The sequence below is a fragment of the Macrotis lagotis genome, chromosome 7 (genome assembly GCF_037893015.1).
Source record: "Macrotis lagotis isolate mMagLag1 chromosome 7, bilby.v1.9.chrom.fasta, whole genome shotgun sequence".
In the NCBI taxonomy this organism is placed as follows: Eukaryota; Metazoa; Chordata; class Mammalia; order Peramelemorphia; family Peramelidae; genus Macrotis; species Macrotis lagotis.
In genome coordinates, this window is record NC_133664.1 from 21,232,539 (window position 1) to 21,260,362 (window position 27,824).

Sequence of the window (27,824 nt, forward strand, 5' to 3'; positions counted from 1 at the left end):
GGCCCCTTCTAAGTTTCTCAAATCCTTGGTTCTAAACCTTGATCTCATAGGACAAGAACTCCCAAGACCATCAACTGTCCTGCCTTTGTCTGGATGCTTTTCCAACAAGATCAGTGGCCTCCAGGTCTGACCAGAGCCCACACCGTGGGATTTTCATCTCCCTTGTCCTGGATGTGCTACCTCTCTACACATAGCCCAGTCATTTCATTAAGCAGAATACAGCGTGCTGGGCTTTCCCACTAAAGTCATCGAGAATTGATGAGGCACTTTTCTGCCAGACTCCTTGTCAGCCTAAGATCACAAGGGTTTTTCGCCTCTACATCACATTGTCATCTTATCAAACTTGAATTCCACAAAAGCCCTCAAAACTTTTTAAGACAAACTGCTCTAAGATTTATTTTTTTTGTACCCAAATATAAGATTTACCTTTTTCCCCCACTTAAATTTCATTGTTATTCAGTCCTATGTTTTAGCCTGTCAAGATCTTTTTGAATCCTGATTCTCATCCAGTGTGTTAGCTAGCTTTGTGTCATCTACAAATTTGAAAAGCGTGTCAACCAAGATGTTGATGAAAATGTGAAACAGCACTGGACCATGCACAGATCCTTGGGGACTTCACTGGAGGATTTATATTATGAGTTAAAATATCCATCAATACATGAATGACTGTTATGAGAGATAAGGGACAGAACTAGTGTGGTTTGTTAGTGTGAGTGGAGACAGAAGAGATTTGGTAAGTAAAATTTATCGGTGAGCACCCAGAATAGTATTCATAATTCATGCAATGCAGCAAGTTATAATAGGCACTTAGCAAATTGGAAAGGGCCTTAGATTTTTTTAATAATGACTAAAAACGTTTATACATTCTAGTTTACAAAGCACTTTCACATTAGTTATCTCAAATGTCCATAACCTCCAGTCTGTCAAGTAGGGAAGACATCATCCTCCCCATAGTAGAATAGGTTTGTTGGATTTGTGGTTGCAGAACCTGAGATTGACAAAGCCTAGCTCTGCTATTCCTTAGTTTTCTATGGCCGCAGCCGTCGTTTACAGATAAGGAAATAACTACAATGAGATGGAATAATCTGCTCATGGTCTCTGGACTCATGGTCCAAGGCTTTTTCCAGTACATTCTGCATGGTAAGAAAGCTGCATGATCTTACTGCTTTAGTTGTGGCATCATATGAAGGCAACGAGCTTCATGTTGCTTCTCTCAATTTTTGTGCTTGATGAAATGGTCCTTTTACAGGTGTGAAGAAGATAAAGTACGAAGTAAAGATGACTACCGAACAGCAGTGGAAAGACTAATCATGGCAGCTCGTATATCGGACCCAAAGCTTTTCATTAAGCACATGACGGTGAATATTACTATGGAACAGGTTTATAGTTTGGAACATTGTTCTGCCCTGAAATGGTTGAAAGAAAATATGAAATGGGCTGGGAAGGTTTGGCTTTTTCAGTAACTATTAAGTTATAAAGACTTTTTTTTTTAAGTTCAGTAATCATTGTTGAAAATGAATGGTAATAAAGACAGTTCTCACTGTTTCTAGACTCGATTTATATTCACAGTATATTTAGCTACAGTAGTTTGCACTGTGCCTTTAATCTGGACCTGTGATTTCACTGATTTAAGGACTTCCTAGACATGGAAACTCCCCCTTTTATAAAAGAACAGATAACACATTGTTATTAGAACTATGTAGTTAAATATGATCCAATCTCTTAATAGCAATCCCTACCTTCTTTCCATTGGGTTTATAATTATAAACCTAAGTATTTTCTCATTTATATATGGATTCCAAATAATTTAAAAACTCTAAAATTTTTCTGCACAGCATTTTCGCAAAGGTAAACTATAATATCTGCCCTTTTAAAAAGTTTCAAAAAGGGCTTTCAAGGTATGGGATTGGACTGAATGAGTAAGTCCTCACTCTGAATTCAGAGTCCACCTTCTGCATTCTCTATTTAATGCTCATAGAATTAGATAAGGAACTTAAAACTAAAAAGAATGGAAAAGATCATTTTTTTCCAAGTTGTGTTGTCCCTATTGCCCAGAATTTTTCTGGCAAAACATCCTAAGTTCCTTCAGCCTCTCAATCTTGATTCCACATTCGTTCCCTTTGGTGATACTTGAGGCTCTGATGGTCCAGGACAGGATAAGTGGTGGAGACACCTTCCCATTGGAGAATGCCATGGTCCTCTTGTCACCTTCTTGTTTTGGACGTTTTACTTCTATTCATTAGTCTGTTTTAATTGCATTAGCTGTTTAGAAGTGACATCATGGGGGCGGCTAGGTGGCACAGTGGATAGAGCACCGGCCCTGGTGTCAGGAGGACCTGAGTTCAAATTCAGCCTCAGAAACTGAATAGTTACCTAGCTGTGTGGCCTTGGGCAAGCCACTTAACACTATTGCCCTGCAAAAAATCTAAATAAAAAAAAGTGACAAAATGCTCTTGACTTCTGCCTAATTTCCAGTCAAATAAAATCGCCAAAGTCTTTTTCTTGTGGAAATCCTAGAGGGCCACTGCATCCCACTTGTGTTTGTATGGCTGATAATTTTTTTTTTGGCGGGGGGGGGGGGGCTTTAATTCAGGCCTGAATTCATTGCTACTAAATTCTTTATTAGATTTGGATCTAGTTTTAAAATCCGTATTGCTGCCTTCCTCAGATCCAAGTTATGCCATATAACTGACCATGTCAAGTTAGGTGTTAGAGAAACTTCTGAAATAAGGTAGAGTGAAAAATAATGATCTTTCAAAAATAACCTAGAAACACCAAAAAGAAATGTAACCCCTGAAACAGGTGTCTCCAGCCCACAACCCACAGGCCTTATGCAGCCCTCAAAGACTATTCATGGGAGTGGCTAGGTGGCATAATGGATAAAGCACCGTCTCGAGTCAGGAGTACCTGGGTTCAGATTCAGTCACAGACACTTAATAATTACCTGGATTGTGGCCTTGGGCAAGCCACTTAATTCCGTTTGCCTTGCAAAAACCTAAAAAACAAAATATATGCATGCAGCCCCTGTCCCATAACCAGAATATGGAGGCATGGAGCATGTGCCTGCAGCATTGTAACATCCAACCAGCTGAACCCTTAACTAACCTGGCTTGACTTTTTCAAGTAACACTGTGTGATCTCAGACCACTGGAGTTTTTGGTTTTTTTACAAAAATATAAGTGAACAAGAATTAGGATATTTATTTTAAAATGTTATGACTCATGATAATTTTGTCAGAAGACTTTGAGAATAGATTTCAAGATTTTAGAAAATATCATTCGCATTTCAGTATATTTGCTACTCCATTCTCAGTTGTCATCAACAAATTGCCTGCAAACTTGAAAATAGAATGTATAGAGATGCAATCAGATATGCAGCTTAAAGAAAAATGTATTCAAGTGTCTATTGGACTTTTGTCATTGTACTTGTCTAAAGAAAAATATTCTGCATTACACCTATATGTGTGATTTATGATGTCTCTTTTGGGGAATACATATGTTTATGAACAACTTTTTTCCTCATATGAAGTTTTCAAAAAAGTAAAAATAGAACAAAATTTTATATGAGCATTTTGAAAATATTCTTTACATCACTACAATCCCTTATCAAACCGGACATAGATACACTACTATTGAAAAAGTAGGGTGAGTGTTCACACTTAAAAAGTAAATTTTTTTATTATACTTTTTTACATTATTACATTTTATTTTATTGGTAATATGGGTTACATTGTAGTAATAAATATTGAATTCTACATGCAGCTCTTGACAAGCTTTTGTTGGGCAGTGTGACCCAGAAGAGTTTTGGACACCCATGCCCTAGACAAAACCAATATTGAAGCATATTGCACAATTTAAAATATACTACCATAACATGAGTGATCTGAGGGTCAATGTGGGCACTCTTTCCCCATTGTGCTGCATGGTTTTTGTTCATGTACTCCCACAAGTCTACAAACAGTCCATCTGACATACTAAAGGTCTGCTTGTGGGGACCACTTCAGTATTCCTGATGGCATTTTATAAAAAAAATTTAGTATTTTATTTTTACCCAGTTATTTACAAAAACAATTTTTAATGTTCATTTTTAAAATTGAGTTACAAATTTTCTCCCTCCTACTCTCATTGAGAAGGCAAGCAGTTTGATGTTATGTGTAGTCATGCAAATGTTGTGAAAGAAAACATAGGAACCCCACACCACACACAAAAATGAAACCTGGAGAAAAAATAAAGATGTTTAAGTCCTTCAGAGTTGTCTAAAAGCTGTTTTCACAACTGATCATATTACAATATTGTGATACATGAACTGATATTTCACGTAAATCCAGGTTTTCTGAGCACATCCTGCACTTCATTTCTAATTGCAGAATAGTATTCCTCATGGTCTTTTGTTATCCGGCTTTATACAAGCAGACAGCTTTCTATTTCAATCATTCATCTCCTATGTAATATCTTTTTTATATTTTAAATTGTCACATTGATGTTTTAGATTAAATTCCTGCACTGTTGAGCAGTATGCAGAAACATACTCATTCCCTATTTAAACAATTGCTTATGATTTCTAACAGATTCTATTAAGGCAATGCACCTATGATCAGAGGCCGAAGTCTGAGGTAGTCCTATTCGTTGTTTACACTAGAGCACTGGAAACCTTGAGTTTAGCCAACCTAGTGTTAGGAGTATAGAATATTTAATCAAAGAGTGTATAAGACCACTCCAGTATGAACCTTCTCACGGCTGCTACGATCTGAGCTGCAACTGAAGGTACTCACATTCATCACATAGAAAGTATCTTTCTGGTATTTAATCACTTCTCAAATTATTTTCCTGTTACATGTAGTCTCTTTACCTGATTCATTTTCCCTACCTTGTTTTAAATGGGATCAGTGAAAAGTATGCATCCTGCATCTTTCCACTATCTTTTTTAAGGAAGATGGTCCCTCTTTGTTCCCTCTTTGGATTTTTTCCTTTGACCTCAGGCTCACTCTGCCTTAAGTAGGATGCTACTTCAAAGGCTCAAGCCCTGGTTCTCTGGACCGATCAAGTTTTAAGAGAAAAATCAGTCAAGGCTATGCTGCAGAAACCATGGTGGACCATGTCCCTGTTGCAGGTTTATTGTTGGTTTCCTAAACTCATTTCCTTTCTATTCGAGTGATTTGTAGTATCAATGAGAATACTTTTCTTTCCCTGTGGTTGACCTTCAAATAAATGTCACCCATACTTTTCCCACTTTCCTGAGTTTCCTCACTTGATCTTATTATGTAATGCCTTTCACCTTCCACTCCTCCAACCTATCCTGTTACTCTGAAAAAGATGAACGCCTTTAGAACACATTCCAATCATAAACATCATCCTGAGTTTCAGGGCTAAGTGTGAGGTCAAAGTTTACTCTCTTTTAAAAAGAACCCTGGGGTGGCTAAGTGATGCGGTGGACAGAGCACCAACCCTGGAGTCAGGAGTACCTGGGTTCAAATCCGGCCTCAGACACTTAATCATCACCTAGATGTGTGACCTTGGGCAAGCCACTTAACCCCATTGCCTTGCAAAAACCTAAAAAAAAAAAATAACCCCTAACTTCTCTTGCTTCTTGTCTAAACTTTGAATCAACATTTGAAACCATGGACTTTTTCTTGGATTTTTGTCTCCTGTGTACTTATGAATAGTTTTAATACTTTCAGGTGCACATAGCTACTCCATATTAAGGATTGTACATAACTTTCTCCCTCCCCCATGCTTTTTCTCTTAGAGCCCTTGTGACTGAATTTGCAAAAGGACTGGAGTCCAGGAGACATGAGAAATGTTTGGGAGTAAAACAAAAAAGTTGTGTCTGAGAGGCCAAGAGATGGTGGTCAGTAGTACAGGTGATGGAGACACCAAGAAAATAAGGACTGGAAAAGAGCATTGCATTTGATGATTAGGAAGCCAACCAAAAATGAACATGAAGGCCTTTAGCTCAGTTTCATCAGAATGACAGAGGAGAGTGAGTGGTGAGGAAATGGAAGCAGCATGGAAGAATGGGCCACAGCCTTTGCTGTGATGCCTGGAGAGGTGACCAGTACATCTCCATATTAACCCAGACCATCCCAGTGGCTTGGTGCCTTCATGAGACTCCTCTAATTCACTTTGTAAAGCAGCACCCCCTGATTGGGGTGGAAAGGGAAAGTTCCAAGCCTCATCAAGAGTGAGAGATGTAGATAGTGGGGAAAGTTGTTAGGAAAAGGGGGCCTCAGGTTGCTTGTGAGGATCCTTTGGACACCAGTTTGGTAGAACTTCCATATGGGTTTATCCCTAATTTTAGAAGACCACAACATCAGGGAGGTGATGTCATGACAAACACATGCTTTGAATTTGAGGGGAGACTGTGCTATGATATGAATCAGAATGACTGGAGATGGCCCTGGACATAAGGTAAAGAGGGTTAAGTGAGTTGTCTGAGGTCACATAGCTAGCAAGTGTCTGAGGCCAGATTTGAAATCAGGTCCTCCTGACTTAAGGACTGGTACTCTTCCCACTGAGACATTCAGCTACTAGGTGACAAAGTGGATAGAGCATTAGCCCTGGAGTCAGGAGGACCTGAGTCCAAATCTGCCTCAGACACTTAATAATTTACCTAGCAAACCATTTAACCCCATTTGCCTTGCAAAAACCTTTTTAAAAAGTTTGAAAACCAGGAGCAGAGCCAGGATGACTGTATGAAGGCAGCATTTCCCAGAAACACCTTCCCCAAAACTCCAAAAGCCATCAAATTATGACTACCCCAAATTTAGAGGGGCAGAACCCACAGAAAGACTGAGTGATACATTTTCCCAGTCCAAGATAACTTAGAAGTTCCACAGGAAAGGTATGTTTCACCAGGACCAGGGATTGGAAAAATGCCTCGGCGGCAGCTCAGCCCAACCCAACCTAGGGATCACTGGGAATAGCTTGAAGGGGCAGTGAGGGAACTCTGCTACACCAGAATGAGTGTGGAATGAGGAGCACGGCCACAGAACCTGCAGCGAAAATCAGGAGAAACCAGCTTGCACCTCCAGAGCATAGGCCAAAGACGGTAGGGGGTCAGGGGAGACTGCAGAAATCTCTCTGTTCTCCCTGGGGGAGGACTCTGCTGTTTGCCCACACTAATCCATGTTGCAATTTGACCTTCCATACTAAAATAACAGGGACCCTCCTCACAGCTCCAGGAGAGAGGGGATTGCCTGTGGTCATCGACATATCAAACCTCAGGCAAGAGAATAAAGGAAGTATAAAGGTCCCAGTGGGATGAGCCAGGAAGCACCCCAAAACCAGGCACAGGTTGTAGAAATGAGTAAACAGAGAAAAAAGAGGAACACCATTGAAAAAGTCTTTGTCTATGATCCCAAGAAGGATCAAAATACTCAGTCTGAAGATGAGGAAGTACAAGCTCCTGCATCTAAAGACTCCAAGAAAAACAGAAATTGGGCTCAGGCAGTGACAAGAGCTCAAAAAAGATTTTGAAAATCAAGTAAGGGAGATAGAAGGAAAATTGAGAAAAGAAATGAGAGATGCAGGAAAAAACATGAAAACAAAGTCAGCAGCTTAGTCAAAGAGATCCAAAAGAAGGCTGAGGAAGATAACATTAAAAACCAGCATAGGTCAAATGGATAAAATAGTTCAAAAAGTTATTGAGAAGAATGCTTTAAAAAGCAGAATTGGCCAAATGGAAAAAGAGATAAGGAAGCTCTCTGAGGAAAACAAATCCTTCAGATATAGAATGGAGCTAAAGGAAGCTGATGACTTTATGAGAAGTCAAAACAATACTTCAACACCAAAAGAGTGAAAAATTAGAAGAAAATGAAAAAACATTGAAAAAACAACTGATCTGGAAAACAGATTCAGGAAAGATAATTTTAAAATTATTGGGATACCTGAAAGTCATGACCAAGAAATGAGCTTTGACATCATTGTTAAAGAAATCCTACAGGAAAATTGCCCCGATATCCCAGAAGCAGAGGGCAAAAATAGAAATTGAGAGAATCTGCCGATCTCCCCTAGAAAGAGATCCAAAAAAAAAAAAAATAACCCCCAGGAATATTACAGCCAAAGTTCCAGAACTCCCAAGTCAAAGAGAAAATATTACAAGCAGCCAGAAGGACACAATTCAAATATCATGGAGCTGCAGTCAGGATCACACAGGACTAAGTAGCATCTACATTAAGGGCTCATAGGGCTTGGAATATAATATTCCAAAAGGCAAAAGACCTTGGAATGCAACCAAGAATCAACTACGCAACAAAACTGAACATCCCCTTCCAAGGGAAAAGATGAACTTTCTTGTAACTGTGTGTGTGTGTGTGTGTGACTTTTTTTAGGTTTTTTGCAAGGCAATTGGATTATGTTGCTTGCCCAATGCCACACAGCTAGGTAATTATTAAGTGTCTAAGGCCAAATTTGAATTCAGGTACTCCTGACTCCAGGGCTGGTGCTCTATCCATTATGCCACAAAAAGATGGACTTTCAACGAACCAATGGAATTTCAAATATTCCTGTTGAAACAACCAGAGCTGAACAGAAAGTTTGGCCTTCAAATACAGGATTCAGGTGGAGCATAGAGTGCAGAAGGGTAAAATGTGAGGGACTTAATGATGATGAACTGCATGTATTCCTGTACAGAAAAATGACACTGATAATACTCATGAAACTTCTCATTTAATAGAGCAGGTAGAAGGAGCTTTTATAGATGAAGCACAGGAAAGAGCTGAATTTGAAGATAAAATATATTGTAAAAATGGAGTCAATGGCTAAAAGGGAAATGTACTGGGAGTAAGAAAAAGGAGAGGTGGAATAGGCTGTTATTTTGTATAAAAGATTTTTTCTTTACAGTGAGCTTTGCAATGATATGGGAGAAGGCAAGGGGAAATGAGGGAACTTTCACTCTCATCAGGAATGGCTCAGAGAGGAAACAGCATACATACTCAATAGGGTATAAACATCTAGAGTAAAAAGGAGAAGGGGGACAGGGGGAAGGAGGGCCGGATGTGGGTGATAGAGGAGAGGGCAGAACATAGAATAGTCAGACATAACCCATTTTCTTTTATTACTTCTTGCAAGGGGCTGGGATTGGGTAACCTGTTGGGGACCATGGGGCTGGGTGGTTGCTGGGTCTCAGGTGGCATGTGGGCTTGGGTGATGAAACTTTGCGTCTCAGCCACCCTACTGCATATTTTAGAAGAGGGACAGAGTGAAAGGAGAGAGAAAATAGAATATATGGTAGTGAGGAGGAATGAATAGAGGGACTTACAATCAGCAACAGCAACAGTGGAAAAATATGGAAGTAACTTTTATGATGGACTTATAAAGAATGTGATCCACCTAAGACAGAGTTGATGGTATCAGAACATAGATTGAAAGATTTTTTTTCTCTTTATTTCTCATGAGGGTCTATGTTGGGGGGGGTATTATGTTTACTCTTAAACAAGAATATTTTAGTAATGTATAAAAAACACTTGTATGAAAATATTCATAACAGCTCTGTTCATGGTGGCAAAGAATTGGAAATTAAGTAAATGTCCTTCAATTGGGGAATGGCTGAGTAAACTGTGGTCTATGTATGTCACGGAACAGTATTGTTCTATTAGAAGCCAGGAGGGACGGGAATTCAGGGAAACCTGGAGGGATTTGCACGAACTGATGCTGAGCGAGATGAACAGAACCAGAAGAACACTGTCCACCCTAACAGCAACATGGGGGTGATGTTCAACCTTGAAGGACTCACTCATTCCATCAGTGCAATAATCAGGGACAATACTTTTTTTCTTCCTTGGGGATGATTTCTCTCATCACATTCAACTTGGATCAATGTATACCATGGAAACAATGTAAAGACTAACAGACTGCCTTCTGAGGGGTTTGAGGGGAAGGGAGGGAAGATTAAGGGAAAAACTAAAAAAATTCAAAATTAAAAACTGAAAAAAAAAGTTCACAAACCTGGGAGGCTTGGAACCTTTAAATACTTTGCTATTTGTGGCTCCTGCCTGGTATGTGAGCAGAAACTGCAATAGCTGGAGGCTTGAGCCACAGGGTGTTTTCACATGAGGATGCTGAATATGATTAATATGGGGGCCTCAGTTGAGTGGAAAACCTGAAGCCAAATATAATTTTTTAACAAATCTGGTCGTTAAAGGCAGGAGATGAAAACTGAAATCGAATATATGCAGAGAAGTCAAATGATCAATTTTTGCATTTGATGTTACTCATAGAACTTAGTAAGTAAACTAAAAATTACATTAAATTAACTTAATTCATTTCCATTTCTATATATAAGCAAGAAAATTCAGTGGGAAGGGCCAGACTTTCCATTCAAAATATTTGCAAAGCTGGAAAACCCCTTGGAGGGGACCTAACAGGGCGCAGTGCGGAGCTGGCTGACTAAAGACAAAACACTGCCGAGTAAATAACTGGAGAAACAGCTGCTCGCAGCCGGGTTGGGGGAATTTTTTTTCATAACTTATTTCCCCATTACTCCCATAATCTTGGGAAAGCAAACCTCACTCCCCTCCCCCCAAAAGGAGCAAATTCCAGAAGTTACTAAGTGTAGTGGAGCCCGGGGCGCTGCCATGTCTCCCGGTGGGTGCTCACGCTACTCCCCGCCCCATGCCCTCCTCGGGGGCGCTGCCCCCGCCGCCCCCCATCTCCCCCCACCTTGCGGGGCCTCGCGCCCAGGCCCGGGAGGCGGCGGGGGGAGGGGCCCGGAGGGCCAAGTCCCGCCCGGCACGCGCTGGGCCGCGGCCCCGCCACTGCGCAGGCGCCCCAAGGCCCGGCCCTCCCACAGGCCGCGGCGCCGGGACCCGCAGCCAATCGGAGGGGAGCAGCGGGCTGGCTCCGGCGCGCAGGCGCAGGCGCTCCCCGCCCCCACCCCGGCCACCTGCCGCTCCGCCGCCCCCTCCGCCCCCGCGCGCCGGACCGGGCGGCCCCGTCTCCCCTCCCCGCGGGCTCACTCTCCCGCAGACCAGACGCGGGAGCGGGCGCAGCTCTCCCGGGACAGGCGGGTAAGGGGGCCGGGCGGGGGCAGGCCGAGGGCTGGGGTCGCGCCGGGGCTGCCTCCTGGGGGAGAAGCGGCGCCGGACTCGGGGCCGAGGAGCCCGGGTCGTGGGAGCAGCTCTAACGGGTGTCGGGCTGCGCGCGCCGTCACGCCAGGCCTGACGCGGCTCGGCCAATGGGCGCGCGGCTCCCGCGTCCCTCCCCCCCGGCCTGATGCGGCCCGGCCAATGAGCGGCCGAGAGGGCAGAGTCCCGCGCCCGCCGCCTCGTCCTCCGCGACCCTGGGCGATCCGGGGCGGGGCCCGGCGGAGATCAGCCAATGGGGGCGCCGGGCGTGCCCGTCCCCGGTCCCGGGGGGCGGGGTCTGGCGCGTGTCAGCCAATAGCCGTGCACGGCGGGCGGCTCCTCCGCAGACCCTGGAACGGGGCGGGGCCCGGGAAAGAGGCGCGGCGCGGCCCGGCCAATGGGCGCGCGGCCTGGAGGCCCCTCCCCTACGCGGCCGCCTCCCCCGGGCACCCGCGGCCGAGCCGGGGGCGGAGGCCAGATGGAGCGCCGGGGCCGGGGCCGGGGCCCCGCGTGGGCCGCCCCCCGCGCGTGGAGCCGGGCCCCCGCCGAGCCCCCCCGGGGGAGGGAAGGTGCCGCCGCGGACCGGCCCAGGTGAGCCCCCGCGCCGGGCGTGTGGGAGGAGGGTCCTCGCCCTGACCTTGAGCGTGACCCCCGACCTTTGGTGATGGAGGCGCCGGGCCCCCCACTGGCCCGCCAGCCCGGGGCGCGGCTCCCTGTGTGGGGGCGCAGGGGGCGCGCCCGCCCTGCCCCGCCATCCCCCCGCCACACGGAGGGCAGCAGCACCCGGCCGCCCCCACTGGCGGGCCCGCGCCTTTGGCCCTCCTGGGGACTGCGGGAGTCAGCGGGCGCCAGGGCCCCCGAGCCCCGGACAGCAGGGCCAGAGGGCAGGTGTGTGCATTTGGGAAGAGGAGGCAGTTTGACCACGATTTCTGGCAAAATTCCATGTGATGTTTATTAAAGGAACGAATTCTGGAAATCTGGAGAGAAACAGCGGTCACCTAAAGGTAGTGTCTTCATCAAGATCGAGCCCCGGGTGGCAGCCGGTCACGGCCAACAGGACTGGCAGGGTGGAGTGTCCGAAACGGGAGGCAAGGACGCTGGCACAGTCGACCAGGGAGAGGCGAGAAGAGCCTGGACCAAGGTGGAGAAGGAGGGGAGAAATACGCGTCATGGAGAGCAAGGAGTCCAAAACACATGGCTCCACACGTCCGAGGGATTTCAAGAGCAAAGTGGAGAAGGGAAGCATTCAGAAGGAAACGTGAAGTTAGACTTGTCCGGCTGAAGCTCTCTCTGGCACATCCGATTTGAAATGTCCATGTGGCGGTTACTGATGCAGGACTAAGCAAAGCTCAGAGAAAAAATTGGGCTGGGAATCATCTGCACAGAGAAAATAGAGAACCCAGAGCAGAAGCTGGGGGAATGTGAACCTGCACCACTGTCGGAAGTGTAGGAGAGGAGCCAGGAGGGAGGAGAGTGACCAGGAGAATGTCAACAACGTCCGCTGCCCCAAACAGCAGGTTTGGGCCTGAGAGGCTCCTCGGTAACTGGAGAGAGCAGTTGAGTGGAGTGCTGATCCAAAGCCAGGTTAGAACCAACCAGGGGAGCAAGTGGAGGATGGAGAGACAATAAATAGCTGGAGGAGATGTGCAGTGGGGGGGGGGGGGGGGTTCTGTAAGGCTGGAGGAGATTTGGGCATGTGTGAAGTCAGGAGGGAGGGAACCAGTGCATAAGAAGAGATCCTAAGTTAGGAGAGGTGAGGCTACAAAGCAGTTTGTCTGAAAAAAAAAATCTGAAGGGTCTTAATGGACTCTAAAATCAGCATGAGTCAGTGGGATTACTTGGATGGAGCTATGGTCTCATTCATCAGCTTGAGTATTCTCTCCAGAGATGCAGCTCAAAGCCATCGATGGAACTTTTGTCCAGACCTTCCCATAAATAGCCAATGCAGTGCTCACCTACCATGCTGGGAAATATGATTGTCTCGGATCTCGACAGAGGCCACAGTGGGTCCATCCCTTTCTAAGACTATGTGGGCAGCTCCCCTTCTCTTCTGACCTCTGTTATGCCTCTTGAACAACCTTGAAAGTAATGTATTTAAGGCATTTCTGCCTACTCATGCCAACCACACATTTCTCTGATACCCTCTGGATGACCCCTATTGCAGATCTTCAGAGACAGATGGCACAGCATGATTCGGAGCCATATAGCATCAAAAGGAAAGAAATTACTGCTGGAAATGGCACTTTGTTTATTGTTAGGACATTCCTGAAGTTTCCAGAATGCTAGGACTCTGGAGGTGAATGTGTTTCCATTGGGCTTATTAATGATCTACCAGCAGGACTTCCACTTGTGGTGTTGGAAAACATTTTCATGGTTTGGTTCATCTCACAGCAAATCAATTCTACTTACAGCCAAGTTTGCCCTCTTTTCTTTTCAAATGGATAATTTCCCCACATAGAAGGCTGCCCAGAGAGTAGAACTATGAGTTTGATGAATGAAGGAGAGCTTCTTTCTCATCTTTGTGCTAGACTGGAAGCCTCCTGAGGCCAAGGATTTCATTTTATTGTATTGTCTAACATGTTTTCTTGTTCCATGAATATCCATTGAGTGAATGAATTGACTCTACCTAGTTATTGGAAATGGTATTTGGAAATTATAGGGGTATTTGGATGTTTATTGTAGTTCCAGAATTTTGATAAAGAATTAGCATTAGGCTATTCAGAAAATGTAAGAAGGGGCTGCTGGGTGGAACAGTGGATAAAGCACCGGCCCTGGAGTCAGGAGGACCTGGGTTCAAATCCAGTCTCAGACACTTAATAATTACCTAGCCATGTGGCCTTGGGCAAGCCACCCAACCCCATTTGCCTTGCAAAAAAAAAACTAAAAAAAAATACTATTGAGCCATCTCTGAAGGAATGGGGCAGAAAATGAAAGAAGATAAAACAAACTATTCACTATATAAAAGGAATCATTTGGACAATACTTTGGCCTCATAAAACATATGTACCTGAAATAAAATTGGTGCCAGTAGAAATCCTATATTAAGTATAGTTGATTTTCATTTTTCTTAATAATCTTGAACCTATACTTGACTCTTAAAAGTTTTCCCTAAGTTGCTGTATTTGAGCTGCCTTCCCTGCCTGCTTCTCCAACCGAGTTTGTTCTGGAGCTACCACTTTGTGGAGAGCCCCATCCCCCCATCCCAGACTAACTTTCCCTTGTCTTCATAAGTGTTAACTTCCCTTTGCAAATGTAAATTCCCCAAGCTTAGAATCTCTCTTCTATCTAGACAGCACAAGCACCACCTTTTGTGTGACCCCCTCCCCAAACACCTTGAATTTATCTGTAGTCATGACCTGTTGTCTCCCAGGAGCCAATGGAAGAGCCTCAGGGTAGGGATGAAGCAGTCCTCTCTATCCTCAGGGCCTGGCTTGATGTCTCTGCAACAAGACTTAGGGTTTTTGATTGACTGATTAGTAGAATAAGAGCTGATCTGGACTTGGTGACTTTGTTTGCCAAGAATTTCCTGCATGCTCTCACAACCACCCTGTGAAATAGGTAGGACAATTGTACATCCCTATAATACAAATAATGAAGCCAAGATTCAGAAAGATGAAGGTGATTCCATTGGTTACACAGGGAGGAAGTGTCACTGTTCTGTCTGCTCTCTGGCACACCCCTCTTTCACAGTTGATTTTGGTCCAGATCTATGAGGTCTTAGGTATTGGGAGCTCCTAATGGGGAAAACCCCATCTGCCAAGGCAGACTGCCCCTGGCTTTGCAGTTACAGCCTAGAGAGTTGCCAGGGCACGGAGATGTTAAATGACATCTTCAAGGTCAACTGCCAGTGCTGTCAGAAATAAGGCTCCACTATACTGTCAGCCCAGCGCACAAATAGGGTTTAACAGAAAAGGCATGGAGGAGGCCTTTCATAGCTTAACTCCCTGAAAAGGCCATCTGTCATCAGGGCAGCCATGCCCCCTTCTCTCTCTCTCCTGAGTTCTCTGGCTTCCACTTCTGTCATTCAACCAAAACTGCCCTCTCTGGAATTGCTAGTGAACTCTATTGCTAAATCTAAGAGCTTTTTCTCCATCCTAAGCTTCCCCTTGATGCCATCTTCTCTCTAAGGTTTTGTGATGCTGCCCCCCCCATCTAGCCACTCCTTCCCAGTATCCCTTGGGGTCTCACTGACCTGCAGATAACTCAGAACTGCCTGTTCTGCCCCAGCCTCTCTCCCCAATTCCATTCTCCCATTTCCAGTTTCTTTTTGGATATTTGGAACTGGATGCCCCATAGACATTGAAGCTCAATGTCCAAAGCTGAATCCCGAGTCAGAATCAGTGAGCATCTATTACGCACTTACTGTATACTGGGTTCTGGGCTAAGCACTTGGGATATAAAAGAAAGGGTAAGATGGTCCCAGCCCTCAAGGAGCTCCCAATCTAATGGGGAAGATAGCCCCTAAAAAAAAAGAAGCTGAACCGGATAGGGGCAGGGAGGTATGATGAAGTCATGGTGGAGCTGGGGAGGGAAATGATGTGAGGAGAGGAGAGGTGTAAGATTGATTTCATCTTTGAGAAAGATGACCTGCCAGGAAAGTCACCAAATGGGAAATGATTTCATTCTCTCTCCTGCCCAAGCCCTCCCTTCCTAATTTCCTTATTCTTACTAAGGGCACCGCCATCCTGCCAGTCACCCAGGCTCAGAACCTCGATGTTACCCCTCTCTGAGCCTCATTGTCTCTTCCCGTTAGTTGCTGAGTCCTGTAAACTCTGTAACATCTTTCTTTAATGCCCTTTCTCTCAGCTGGCACAGGCCTCATGAGGCTTTCCCCCCTGCAGTCCATTATTCCTTGGCATTAAATCTGCCTTGTCACCCCTAAACTCCAGGGGGCCCAAATCAACTCTAGGACCCAATGTAAACTCTTGTGTTTGGTTTTTAAAGCCTTTCATAACCTGGCCCCTTCCTATCTTTCCAGTGTGTTTCCATCTTTCTCCTTTCCACATGCTCTGCCCTCCAGGGACATTGGCAACTATTCCTGGCCACTCAGTCTCCCAGCCCGAGGGACTTGGTGGATCTCTTCTCCATACCTGCTGCTCTCCACCTCCTGCTTCCCGTAAGACACCATACCTAGCCCTCCTAAAGCCCAGAGCCTTCCTTCCGGGGAGTTGTCTCCAACATATCCTGCTGGGATCTTATTTATCCAGAGCAGGTTGTTTCCCTTTAGCCTGGGAGCTCCTGAGGAAGGGGACTGCCTACCGCCTTTCTTGGGAGCCCCAGGGCTTTGCAGAATACCTGCCCCAGAGGCTGCCTTCAATTTTTCTGGCACTCTTATCTCTTGTGTTTGTTGGTCCAGTGACATCACAAGGGATGTCTTAATTTAGGCATAAATTGGAGCTAAAGGAGGCCAAGGTGCCCAGAGTCATCAGCCTCACTCTCTCTTCCAGGGTCATTGTGAAGACCCTTAAATGGGATTTCAGAGTTTGATTATAAATGTCACAGAGTATATATTAATTTTGAGTGGTAAGAACTATAAATTCAAATCTGAATGAACAAACAGGCTCCTATAATGCATTACATGAATTTTTTTTAAATCACAAATCTTTGCAGAATGTTTGTGTGCTTAAGTATTTAAAAGGTTATCCTTTTGATGAATCAAATTTCTGAGGTGCTTTTGAAGTTTTTTATTTAGAGCACTTTAGTATTGTCAGTCGTTTGATATAAAAACTATTACATTCTAAGGCAATATTATTTCAAAAAAAAGTTCTCCTTTTTTTGTAAAGGATTGGAAAAATTCACATCTGTTTTTTAACGTTCCCCTCTATTCACTTCTTTTAGTGATTAATGGATTCCTGGAAGTTGACTTGCAGCAATATATAGAAATGTTTTTCTTTATGAGACCTATAAGGAGGTAAGTAAGATTGGCTGCCAAATCTGTCTTACTATTCAAACAAATATTTGTTATTTTAGCTAACTTACAGCTGTTTTTCAAATTTCTGAAGTTATTTTTTATCACTGGGGCAAAGACTAATGGGAAAGTTGGGTTGGAAGGCAAGAGAAATTGCTTCTAAGACCAGCTAAGCCTTTGGAAGGCTCTGCATAGGACAGAAGGAGAAAACACTGATAAGTACTTGGTTTTGAAAGCATGGAGGGAAAACGAATGCTTGAAGCATCCTAGATGGAGGACAATGTCCCCGGTACTTGGCTAAATAGCAGATACAAGTAGGGGCATCTGGGTGGCACCATAATGCCTAGAACTGGACCTGGAGTCAGGAAGACCTTTGGTCAGATCCAGCCTCAGACCTTACTAACTATGTGACTGTAGGCAGGTCACTTCACCCTCCTCTGTAAAATGAGCTAGGGAAGGAAACAGCCAACTCCTCCAGTATCTCTTCCAAGAAAACCCCCAAATAGGGTCAGGAAGAGTTAGATACAACTGAGCAGCAACAACAACTGTTTGATGGAACAAACTAATCACCAAGCATTAATTAAGCTCCTACTGTGTAGTAAGCCCTGCTTTGACAGGCATTGCTGGAGATTCAAAGATAAAAATGAAGTTGTCCCTGCCATCAAGGAAATTCCACTTGTTCCAACTTGGTGACGAGGTCACCTATTTGTGGTTGAAATAATTTCTGGTCTCTTTGGGATATCTTGTAGTAATTACTTTTTATTGGTTTTACTTATCTAAGAAATGGTGATAATCAAGTTAACATCTATTCCTTTATTTTTGTTTTGGTTTGGGGGGGGGGGGTTATTTGTTTGTTTTTCTGTCATCTGCTTACTCCAGTATCTTAGATTGGAGTAGTTGTAACTATATGTAGTGGCTCCTCATTTTTGTGCATTCTTCTCATTTAATACTAATTTTGATCTTTGGTAGATGGTGACATGATCATATAAATAGCTAATTCAGAAACAACTCCCATTTTGTGCTGTTCTAATATTGCCTTCCACTTGTGTCATTCATTACTTGCTATGCTCAATGCCTTTCAACTTTCTTTTTAAAGAAATGAATGGTAGACAATCTTGAGACTTCAGTCTTCAGTTTCTTAATCCCAAACCACATTTTCCAATCTATTTTATGCTATCTTCCTCATACAAACCTTCTTACTAAAATCTCTGGGCTCAAAGTGGATGTCAGCTAGGGGTTCTTGTCAAGCCTAGGCTTGATTTCAGAAGGAGAACATTCTTTATTTGGATTGCTCATGGAGGATATATTATCCAGAAGTAATGTTTCTGTTTTAATCCTATATATATTTGAATCACTTTGTACTTTTACTTTTATTCTTCTGTTTGCCTTGATGGATAATGAAACCTTTTTTTATGTATCCATAAGGTTTTGTCTAGAGAAAATAGTAACCCCCTGGTTTCTTCACATGAGAACTTTCTCAGGAGCTGAGGCCGTAAATGCTCTGAGACCTTTCTATTTTGCAGTACACCCAGATTTCTTTGGACAGCATCCCAGAGAGAGGGTGAGCATTAGATCTTGCACTTTATGGTGTTCATTGGGTATGACCTAGTAAAAACGCTCTGGAAGGGTGGGTGGTCTGGCTTTGTCTGGTGGATTGGGATAATTCTTCATACCTAATCGATAGTAAAATGCCATAAGCTAATTCCCAAGTTTTATTTGTTTTGTTTTGTTTTGGTTTGGTTTTAGTTTTTGCAAGGCAATGAGGTTAAGTGGCTTGCCCAAGGCCACACAGCTAGGCAATTATTAAGTGTCTGAGGCCAGATCTGAACTCAGGTACTCCTGACTCCAAGGCTGGTGCTCCATCCACTATGCCACCTAGCCACCCCCCAAGTTTTATTTGTAATTACATTTTTTTTGGATTGATTTTTAGAGGAAAAATGAAGAATTTTGAAAATCTATCAAATTGATGTTCTTGCGTGCAGGTGCCCCAGAAGTCTCAATGAAGCTAAAAACTTTCATCGGCCTAAAATGGCACTAAGACTTTTGGGACAGTGTATGGCATCCATTTTAGATTTTGTCTAAGGGGACCATTGTTTCTGTCTATTTGTCAATGCATGTTTTTAATATCTCAGGATGTTTTCCCCTTTGGCATAGAACTCCTATACCAACTGAATATTAGTCAGGATGCTGTCAATTGGAAATTAGAAAAATCTGGGTTCCAATCCCACCTAGAACCTGGGCAGGCCTCCTATCTCCTTGAAGCCTTCATTTCCTTATATGTAGAGATGGCCTAAGATGGGATGACCACCAGAGGAGAGGTTGAGAAATGTTTCAAACCTTCTTCTGGGTCTCTTGATTTTCCTAAGGTCCCCCACCCCTTCACTAACAGCATCTTAGCTATTTTAGAATGTGTCCTGGAAGCATCTCCAACTCTGCATGACCCCACAAAACTCTCTTCCCAGGCCCAGCCCCTTGCTGATTTCACCTTTTCTGCTGAGGTGCCATCATCCTTGTCCTCAACCTGTTCACAGCCTTAGTGAAATCCTCAACTCCACATTCCCCCATCTCATGCAAAGTCACCACGTGAAGTCACCAGATTCCATTTTGGAACTACTTCTCCCTTTCTATACACACACACACACATGCATCACCTACCTCTGCTGGGTACCCTGGCAATGACCAGAGATTGTCCTCAGCTCCCTCTACCCCTATAGTTCAAACAGAACATGCTCTGTTCAACATACAAAGCCCTCAGGTACCTTGCCCCTTTCTGCCCCTGCAGACATCCCATGTGTGGCTCCCCTCCATTCACTCTACAGTCTGGCCTTCCAAACCCTTGAATGTTCCTTATCCAAGATAATTCATCTCCCCCTCTGTCATTTGGTACTGAAGGGTTCCCATGCCTAGAGGGCTCTCCTTCCTCATCTCTGCCTTTTAGATCTCTGCACAGCTTCTAGTGTTGTCCCTCACCAAACTACATCATATTCTTTTTGTGTGTATTTTGGAAATAATGAGTTATATATGTGTCTCCCCATAGAATGGAGCTTTAAGGACTCTTCCACTTTAGCTCTATTCCCCTAACATCTTGCAGGGTGCCTGACACATAAATGATGCACACTACATGCTTGCCAGTTGACTGAGGATCATTGAGAGGGACTGACTGGGAAAGAGCAAATTTGTTTCTTTTGAAACTCCTTTGAAAATCTGAACCATCAGAGAAAAAAAAGAAAATCTAAACCATCATTATTCAGATACAGAGGAAAATACCAATTCTCAATTAAAAATAAATTGGTGCCAATGCTTTTTTGAGTGTGGTTTTCAACAGATTTACTTTAAAATAGTGAGCATGGTCAATCGATTGATGAATATATCACCCATTGCTCATTGATCTCTCAAGAGTAAGAGTAGATCATGGTCTATATTTGTTCTCTTGGAAAGTTTTATTATTTTATAATTAGTACACGCAAAGAACATGAAGTGAGTGGCCTCCCCATCTGTCTCAAGCCTTACTACATACTTTCTTTTTTAAATGACCTTGAGGTGGACATCTCCCCCAAAGAGATTTTCACCCTCCTCAGCATCTCATATTTTCTTTTTTGAATCTATATTCACATTTTGACTGAGCCAAGGGAGGAGGCAGATCCGGCAGATCTCCAACTGCCATCTACTCCCTCATTCTCCCAAGAGCCAGAGAATAGTGCAGCAACCAAACATAGATTGACTAAGAATCTTAGCTTGCCCTTGGTGTGTACAGATCTTGAGTGCATACTATTAGAAGTGCCAGTCTGGGGGCGGCCAGGTGGTGTAGTGGATAAAGCACCAGCCCTGGAGTCAGGAGTACCTGGGTTCAAATCCAGTCTCAGACACTTAATAATTACCTACCTGTGTGGCCTTGGGCAAGCCACTTAACCCCATTGCCTTGCAAAAAAAAAAAAAGTGCCAGTCTGGGGATGTTTGGGCTTGACTGAGATCTATGGGGAAAAAGGCCTACACTCCAGGACCATGGACAGCAGGTGGTGGGCAGTGTGAGGTAACCAGTGCCAGTGGTGGAAGAAAACAGGTACCCAGAGTGTATTTCTAGAACTACCTTTCTGCCACTGGCTGTGCTGCCTGCCTCAGAAGTCAGAGCATTACACAGAAATGCAAAGAGTCTCATGAAAAGAACACAAGTCAGTGGTTGAAGTAAACTCCTAGAATCATTTTCAGATTTTAGTCCCCTATTACTTAGATGGCAAATTTTTAAAAATTATTTAAACCCTAAAATAATGTTGACACATAGCATGAAGACAATTATTGTATTGTTTCCCATCCTTGTATATCCTTGTTTCCTTTTATTTCTTTTCTCCCTCAGGAAATCAATGAAAATTCTCTTAAGAAATTAAGTGCCTACTTGGAAAATCTCCAGAAACCAGGCTCCAAGTCTTTGAAACCAACTCAGCTTACTTTTTATGTGAGAGAAACTGAGCCGACATCCTCAGATGGCCACGATTCATTGAATGTGCTAGGTGCCTTCTCTGTTTGTATGATGCTTCTGACAAGTTTCACCCACATTGTACAGAGTAGTCTTAAATGTGGAGGGAAGAGTCTTTGAAAGGAGCCTCTATCCTAGGAAAGCAGGGTGGGTCATTGAACTCCACAGCCACTGCCCTTGGAATCCCAAGAGCAGGGATTCCCTGCTGACTTTAGAAATAGCTTTGAGCAAACCCAGATCTGTCTGTAAAATGGAAGGTTAGATCACATGTACTTGAAGGGTGTTGATGTGTAAATGAAAAATATTTTCTATTTCCTGGGATACAGGACAGCTTTCCTCTTATATCTTGTATGCAAAATACCAGACAATTTGATGTTTCAAGGTGAGTTAGGGAATGTGTACAGAGGAATTTGAATTATGCTTTACTCCTCCATCCAGGTTAGAAAAAGCAAAGGGATATGGCCAGGCTCTCATTGCTGCTGCTACTCCAGCCCTGGCCTGGTCTAATTAGGTCAAAGTTACCCCATAGGAATGTAAATATGTTTAAGAGAACATAAATTTATTTTTATACACCATTAAATGTTTTATATGCAGGTTTCTTTTAAGAAAAATGCAAGGTAATAGCATATGACATAAATTAATTTGAACTTTGAATAATTTTATTATTCAAATATTTATTATTAATGATATTCCAGTTCTTCTTGCAGGCAGAATTCATATAACTTTAATGTATGGAGGATGGGGTAGGATTATGGAAAGAATGTGATAGAGAAGTCTCCTGAGGAGCTGCGAATGACTTTTCTAGTTCCTCCACATTCTCCATTCCAGGGCCCATATCTGTGGGTTCCCTTAGGCCACTGTCTGTCCTAACTTCCCTCTCACCTCTTCTAAAAATCTTCATTATAGAAAGGGAACCTCATGCCCTTGGCTGGGCAAGACTTAACTTCATCTTTTCCTGAATATTTCAAGGAATCTTTAAAAACTCCACTATAAATTAGTAGGGGTCACTAAGACCCAGGGAAAACAAAAATTGGATTTAAACAATAGGGAGAAGAAAGTCTCACAATAGCAGTGATACTAAATATAACCTTCAGGTGTGATGGTACAAAATAGTCCTAATTGCTAGAAGTAGCTCTAAAGTAGAGGGAAGAGTAAAATTTAATGTATCTCCTTGGGTGTCTTTGATTCCCAAACCACATTCTGCATTTATTTGGAGGCCATGTTTTACCCCGAGGACTGGAATTGTACACGTTTTTTCTATAGAACATTCTAGAAAATAAGTTTGTTGATCATTTAGTAACTTAAGTCCACTAGGCTTAGATCAATGATTGGCCCAAGAAGATAATGACTTGTCAGGCCTTTCCATTCAATGTTCATGGTGATCAATCAAATATGGGCCCCAGACTATAAGAAAGCAAGTATGAGGTGGGGTATGGAGGAGCGGGGAATGGAGGAGGGAATGGGGGGGGGGGTGCTCCCACCATGCAAAGAAAGCTTCGGTCCCCATGGCTCTCAAAACAGGAATCCCAGGTGGGCCCTGAAATGCTGTCTCTGAATTTCTTTCTACAAGAGAGAGCCTGGCTCTACTCTTCAGGACTTCCAGGACTCATGGAACCACCCAGTCTAGCCCATCAGGAGGATTTTTGTGCATTCTAACTCTTTCTGTGACTAGGGCTATGGAGACTGACTCCAATCTTGATCTACTGACTTAGGATTGGCAGCCCTTCATTGTTCACATGCCACACTTTCGACTGCCTCCCTTTAACTAGAAAGGATATGAACAGTCAGGTATAATTTGGAAGGGGAGGGAAATGTGTTGTGAAAATAACATTTTTGGGGGGGTGGCTAGGTGTTACAATGGATAGGGCACCGGCCCTGGAGTCAGGAGTACCTGAGTTCAAATCCAGCCTCAGACACATAATAATTACCTAGCTTTGTGGCCTTGGGCAAGCCACTTAACCCCATTGCCTTGCAAAAACCTAAAAAAAAAAATTGTATTTAAGGAGAATTTTTTCATCACGCTTAGATTTTATTTTATGAACTGAATAGATTTTGTATGGATTTTGATATGTTTTGAATAGAAAAAGATTTCTTTTTAAAAGAAGTGATATTCAACTGAACCCAATAGTAATTGTTATGGGGTTCCCTTTTTTTTAGGGTTTCGAGCTGTCACTTTTACTTTGCATACCAGAGATCTCCAGAGCACCGTCTTAGATATTCTCAATTCCTGTAGCTTATCCACGGAGCACATCCCAAACTTAAGTGCTAATGTGGCTTCCCAAGCACCCAAGAGGGCAAAAAAGATATTCGACAGACCCATTAAATGGGACAAGACTTACTACTCCTTTACTGGATTCAAAGACCCCGAAGAAGAACTGGAGAAAGTCCAAAGGATGGAAACTTCTCTCATGTACGTAAATGCTTTTACTTAATTAAGCTGGCACTGTAGCACATATCTCAAATTAAAATCTTTTTTACAGAAAACTCCTAAAAATAGTCTCAACCTAATTTAAAAGCAACATTGTCGTTGAGATGATATGTAATTCAGAACTTCATTAGTCTCTGTCTTTATAGTTTTAGTCTTCAAGTTGCAAGAATTCCTTTGGGGAACATTTTTTGAACCTTAATTATTTTTGAATGTTGACTTTCCTTCAGTCTTTTGAAAGACTTGTGTTTATAAGGACACATGCCACAACTACCAGAAGAGTAGCCGATATCAAAAAATGTTATTGTAACAACCATTTTTGTTGTTATTTGACATTTTAATAAGTCAAATTAAAGTAGTCTTTTAAAAGTTCTGATAGCGTCAAACTCAAGAAAAAGAATGTTCATGTTGTCTTAGGGACTTAACAGAGAATTCTTTTCCAGGTGAGTTTTTAAAAAGTTATTAGGTATGTAAAAATGTTAAATGTGATTTTACATGTACAACTTTTACCAGTCTGTTCACCACCATGGGAAAGGAGGAGGGAAAAGAGGGTGTTAAAAATGTGGAATTCATAAATTTGCAAGTGGATAATACTGAAAAACTATCATTGCGTATATTTGGAAAAATAAAATAAAATTTCAATTAAAAAAATTAGGGAAAGGTTCTTCCAATTTTTGAAAATTTGCCTCTATAATAAAAAAAATAATAATTAAGACTAGTTTTCATCATGTCAGGTTTAGGTTTACCATTGGTAATATTGGAGTAGATTATTTTGGGGACAAATCATTGGTGCAAAGTCAAATATTCTCCTGTGATGCATCTCTCTTCCTGATGTCTGGTCTAAAGAGATTTCCCCATCCTATTCCTTTGCTTCTAGCTTGTAGTACCCATACTGTAGGCAACCAGGAGTGGGAGAGAAGAGAAAAGACATGCACAGTTATGAAGCACCTACTGTATGACACTGTAGTGAGCACTTTCAAGATAGTCTCCCATTGATTCTCACAGTGGCCCCAGGAAACTGAGGCAGGCAGAGGTCACATGATCCAGATGTTCCTAATTCTGCACTTCTGCCATTCTGCCTCTTGGATTAGATTCATGGCTGTAAATCCACAGGCCTGATTGCCACGAAGATCCTGGCCTCTAATCCTGTGAACTTCCTGCTGCAGGCAAAGTTGTATTAAGCCTGTTGAGGAAGATATGGGTGATAATAGGTGAATTTAGTGATGGACATGGAGTTCATACACAGGCAGCAGAGCTACAGACAAGAAGAGTGAAGACAGACATGGCTGGGGATCCAGGACCAGAATGGAGCTGTGTCCTGAGAGAAGTGCCAGCCTTCCCATGAATGTCCAGGAGGGTGAGGGCTCCCTGGGTGTGTGCTCAAAGGCCTATAAGTCAGACTGAAAAGTGAGTCAGTCTAAAAACTTGAAGAGGTCATCTGATGGAAACTCACCCAAGATGACGTGCCCAAGAGGAAAACTTGAAGAACTGCAGAAATCCGCCATGTCCCAGGGTGAGAGGTTTGACCTGGAGACTAGTAGGTGAGAACCCATGATCCTAAGCATGAAGGCTAAGAATCAGCATCAGCCATTGAGGAGGAGACATCAGCACATCACACATTGAGCTGAGTACCTCTAATTTGGCCTTCTGATGTTTTTCTCCTAAAATTCCTTATCTCCCAATAGAATTTGTAAACAGAATGGCAGAAGTCTGATGAGCCGCCATGGTATATTTGGGCTGACAATCTTCCCAAGGTTGAAATCTGCAGAGGGTGGCAGCAACTGAAGTGACAGGCAGAGAATATTAAAAATCTCCTCTTTGACAGTTTCTTCATAAATTTTAATTTGCTAGAAAATGTTCTGCTTGTAACAGAAATTCAAGATGTCTCAAAAGTCCTAGGGTGATTTTAAGGATTCGGACTTCTCTAAGACTTTTAGACCACCCTGTAAATCTGACATATTGTCTACCCTAAACACCTCATTTCTACAAAGGCTCCCTTCCTGTTTTAAACAAGAGCTAACAAATTGAACATATCATTTGGACAGGTTAGAGATGGTGCCCTCTCCCCTACATATCCTGGATATGTGACCCTGGGCAAGTCCCCTAACCTCTGCATGCCAGAGGAATGTCAGGGCTTTCATTATTAAAGGAAGTTTCCTCTGGGTCCATTGCCTATATAGACAATACCAAGTCCAGGTGCAGGCAGTGAAGAAATCAGCCATCCATTTACTGGTTGTCAAGACAGATCAGCTGCTTCCTTGCTTAGCTTTGGGTATATCAGATAATCACTTGCTTTTGTCGAATATTAGACTTGTTGATCTCACAAGCTGGGGGGGGGGGGGCGGGGAAGGCCAAGACCAGAAGGGAAACAGTTCCTGCCATTAAGGATGATGGTGTTTGTCCTTTGCTCTCGAAGAAGACTGTGATATCAGGGAGGTGATGCCATCACATGCATGATGGTAGGTCAGGGTGAAGGAGAAGAGACAGAGAGAGTGATTGAGCATCGGTGGGCACCTGCCTTGCCATTCTGCTTATATGTCCATGTCGACCTGTGTGCTGCTGTAACAGACTTGCTCAATGCTGCTGATGCCCAGTGAAGAGATCAGGATGAGTTTGGAAAGCTGGGAAGCCCAGCCTGCTGAGGCTGGCATCTCAGTTCCAGTCCAGTAACTCCCTGTCTAGCCCTTGCCCTCCTGTGCTAATAGGAAGGAAGAAAAAAGAGGAGCAGAGAGATGTACCTGGGAGTGTGGCATGCCCTTGTCACCACAATATTGGTGGGCTTCTTTCCCTGAAAGTGTACAACTTCTCCCCAAGAAAGCTGAGGTATATAGTGGATGCAACTGATGTACAATTGGTGCAGATCTGTGGCCAATTATTCAGTGCTGGTCAATTGGCAGGCCCCATGTGCCCTTAATGGGTCAGACTGTACCAGTGGTTCCCCTTCAGGGAGTACTTGAAAACTAAGCACCACAACAAGAATGAAGGTCTGTGCTTTCTCCTGAGGGTTGGGGTACTCTTTCCAGAAGATCATTATTTGCTTTTCTTCTTAGAAATGCAGTGAAAGTTTTCCATTCATAGTTTGGTCAAATGCTCAGCTAATTTAATAATGACACTAAAGGTAAAATGTTGGGCCATTATCACAGTAACAACTCTTTCCTTGCTCTTAGACATTTAACTGTGTGACCCTAGGCAAGTCATTTAACCCTATTTGCCTCAATTTTCCTCATCTGTAAAATGAATCAGATAAAGAAATTGGAAACTCATGGAGAGTGGAACTTGGCTTAAAAATGCCTGAACAACTACAAGAACACTGACACATATACCCTCGGCAGTAAATAGTGAGAAATGAATTGCATAAGTAATTCTGATTCTGTTACCTTCTAGAATCCAGAAGGTCTGAGGTTTAGGATTCTCATGTTTCTATGGGTTCAGCTTCATATAACTTGATTCTGAACTCTTCTCTTCTTCTCCATGTCAGAGGATAAACAGGATTCCTGCTGATGGATTTGGATTTTTTTTATTAGCTAAGAACCAAACATAATGGAAATCTTTATCTCTGTTGTGTCTTAGCATTCTTCAGTTTCCTGTACTTGAAGGGCCTAAACTTTCCATCTTAATCAGTCTCCCATTGTATATAAATTAAGGGAGGAGTCATCCCTCTCCTAGCAGGCTCTGGGCCTTGAGTGCCATTTTCATTTGTTAGAGTACCAGCAATGCTAAGAATAGGAAGGCACCATTTCTTTACTTAATGCCAGAAAGTAAAATTGCTGTATCCAGGCAAAAAAAAGTGCTTCCTGTCTAGTAATCATAACGTAGTATACGATAACAATTAATGCTTCTGTTCAGATTTTTTTCTTTAAGTGCCATTGTGCTTTGCACATAATAGTATTCAAAATGAAATGGAATTTTTGATCCTTAGAAGCCTTTCTCCTTGTTCCTGAAAGAGTATTTGAAGTCA

The 27,824-nt window shown here is 43.1% G+C and overlaps 2 protein-coding genes across 9 annotated transcripts in view; both read left to right on the plus strand.

Moving 5' to 3' along the window:
* TOPAZ1 (testis and ovary specific TOPAZ 1) overlaps positions 1-1,544 on the plus strand; it is a 71,330-nt gene extending 69,786 nt beyond the window's left edge. For both annotated transcript variants that reach the window (XM_074195601.1, XM_074195602.1), the window contains one exon: positions 1,250-1,544. In XM_074195601.1, the coding sequence (XP_074051702.1) occupies positions 1,250-1,463 (214 nt within the window). In that variant the 3' untranslated portion in view covers positions 1,464-1,544. The remainder of the gene's footprint in view (positions 1-1,249) is intronic.
* Positions 1,545-10,915: 9,371 nt separating this feature from the next.
* TCAIM (T cell activation inhibitor, mitochondrial) overlaps positions 10,916-27,824 on the plus strand; it is a 53,265-nt gene continuing 36,356 nt past the window's right edge. For 2 of the 7 annotated variants that reach the window (XR_012470443.1, XM_074195605.1), the window contains exons 1-5: positions 12,739-16,178; positions 16,901-16,973; positions 18,396-18,531; positions 21,322-21,475; positions 23,599-23,851. Coding sequence is in view for 6 of the 7 variants with exons in the window: in XM_074195605.1 (XP_074051706.1) it covers positions 16,067-16,178; positions 16,901-16,973; positions 18,396-18,531; positions 21,322-21,475; positions 23,599-23,851 (728 nt within the window). In the remaining variant the exon portion in view is untranslated. Of the gene's footprint in view, positions 11,006-11,574; positions 11,654-11,932; positions 12,647-12,738; positions 16,179-16,900; positions 16,974-18,395; positions 18,532-21,321; positions 21,589-23,598; positions 23,852-27,824 lie in introns of those variants that run through there. The other 5 variants (XM_074195608.1, XM_074195609.1, XM_074195606.1 and 2 more) reach the window with 5 other exon arrangements.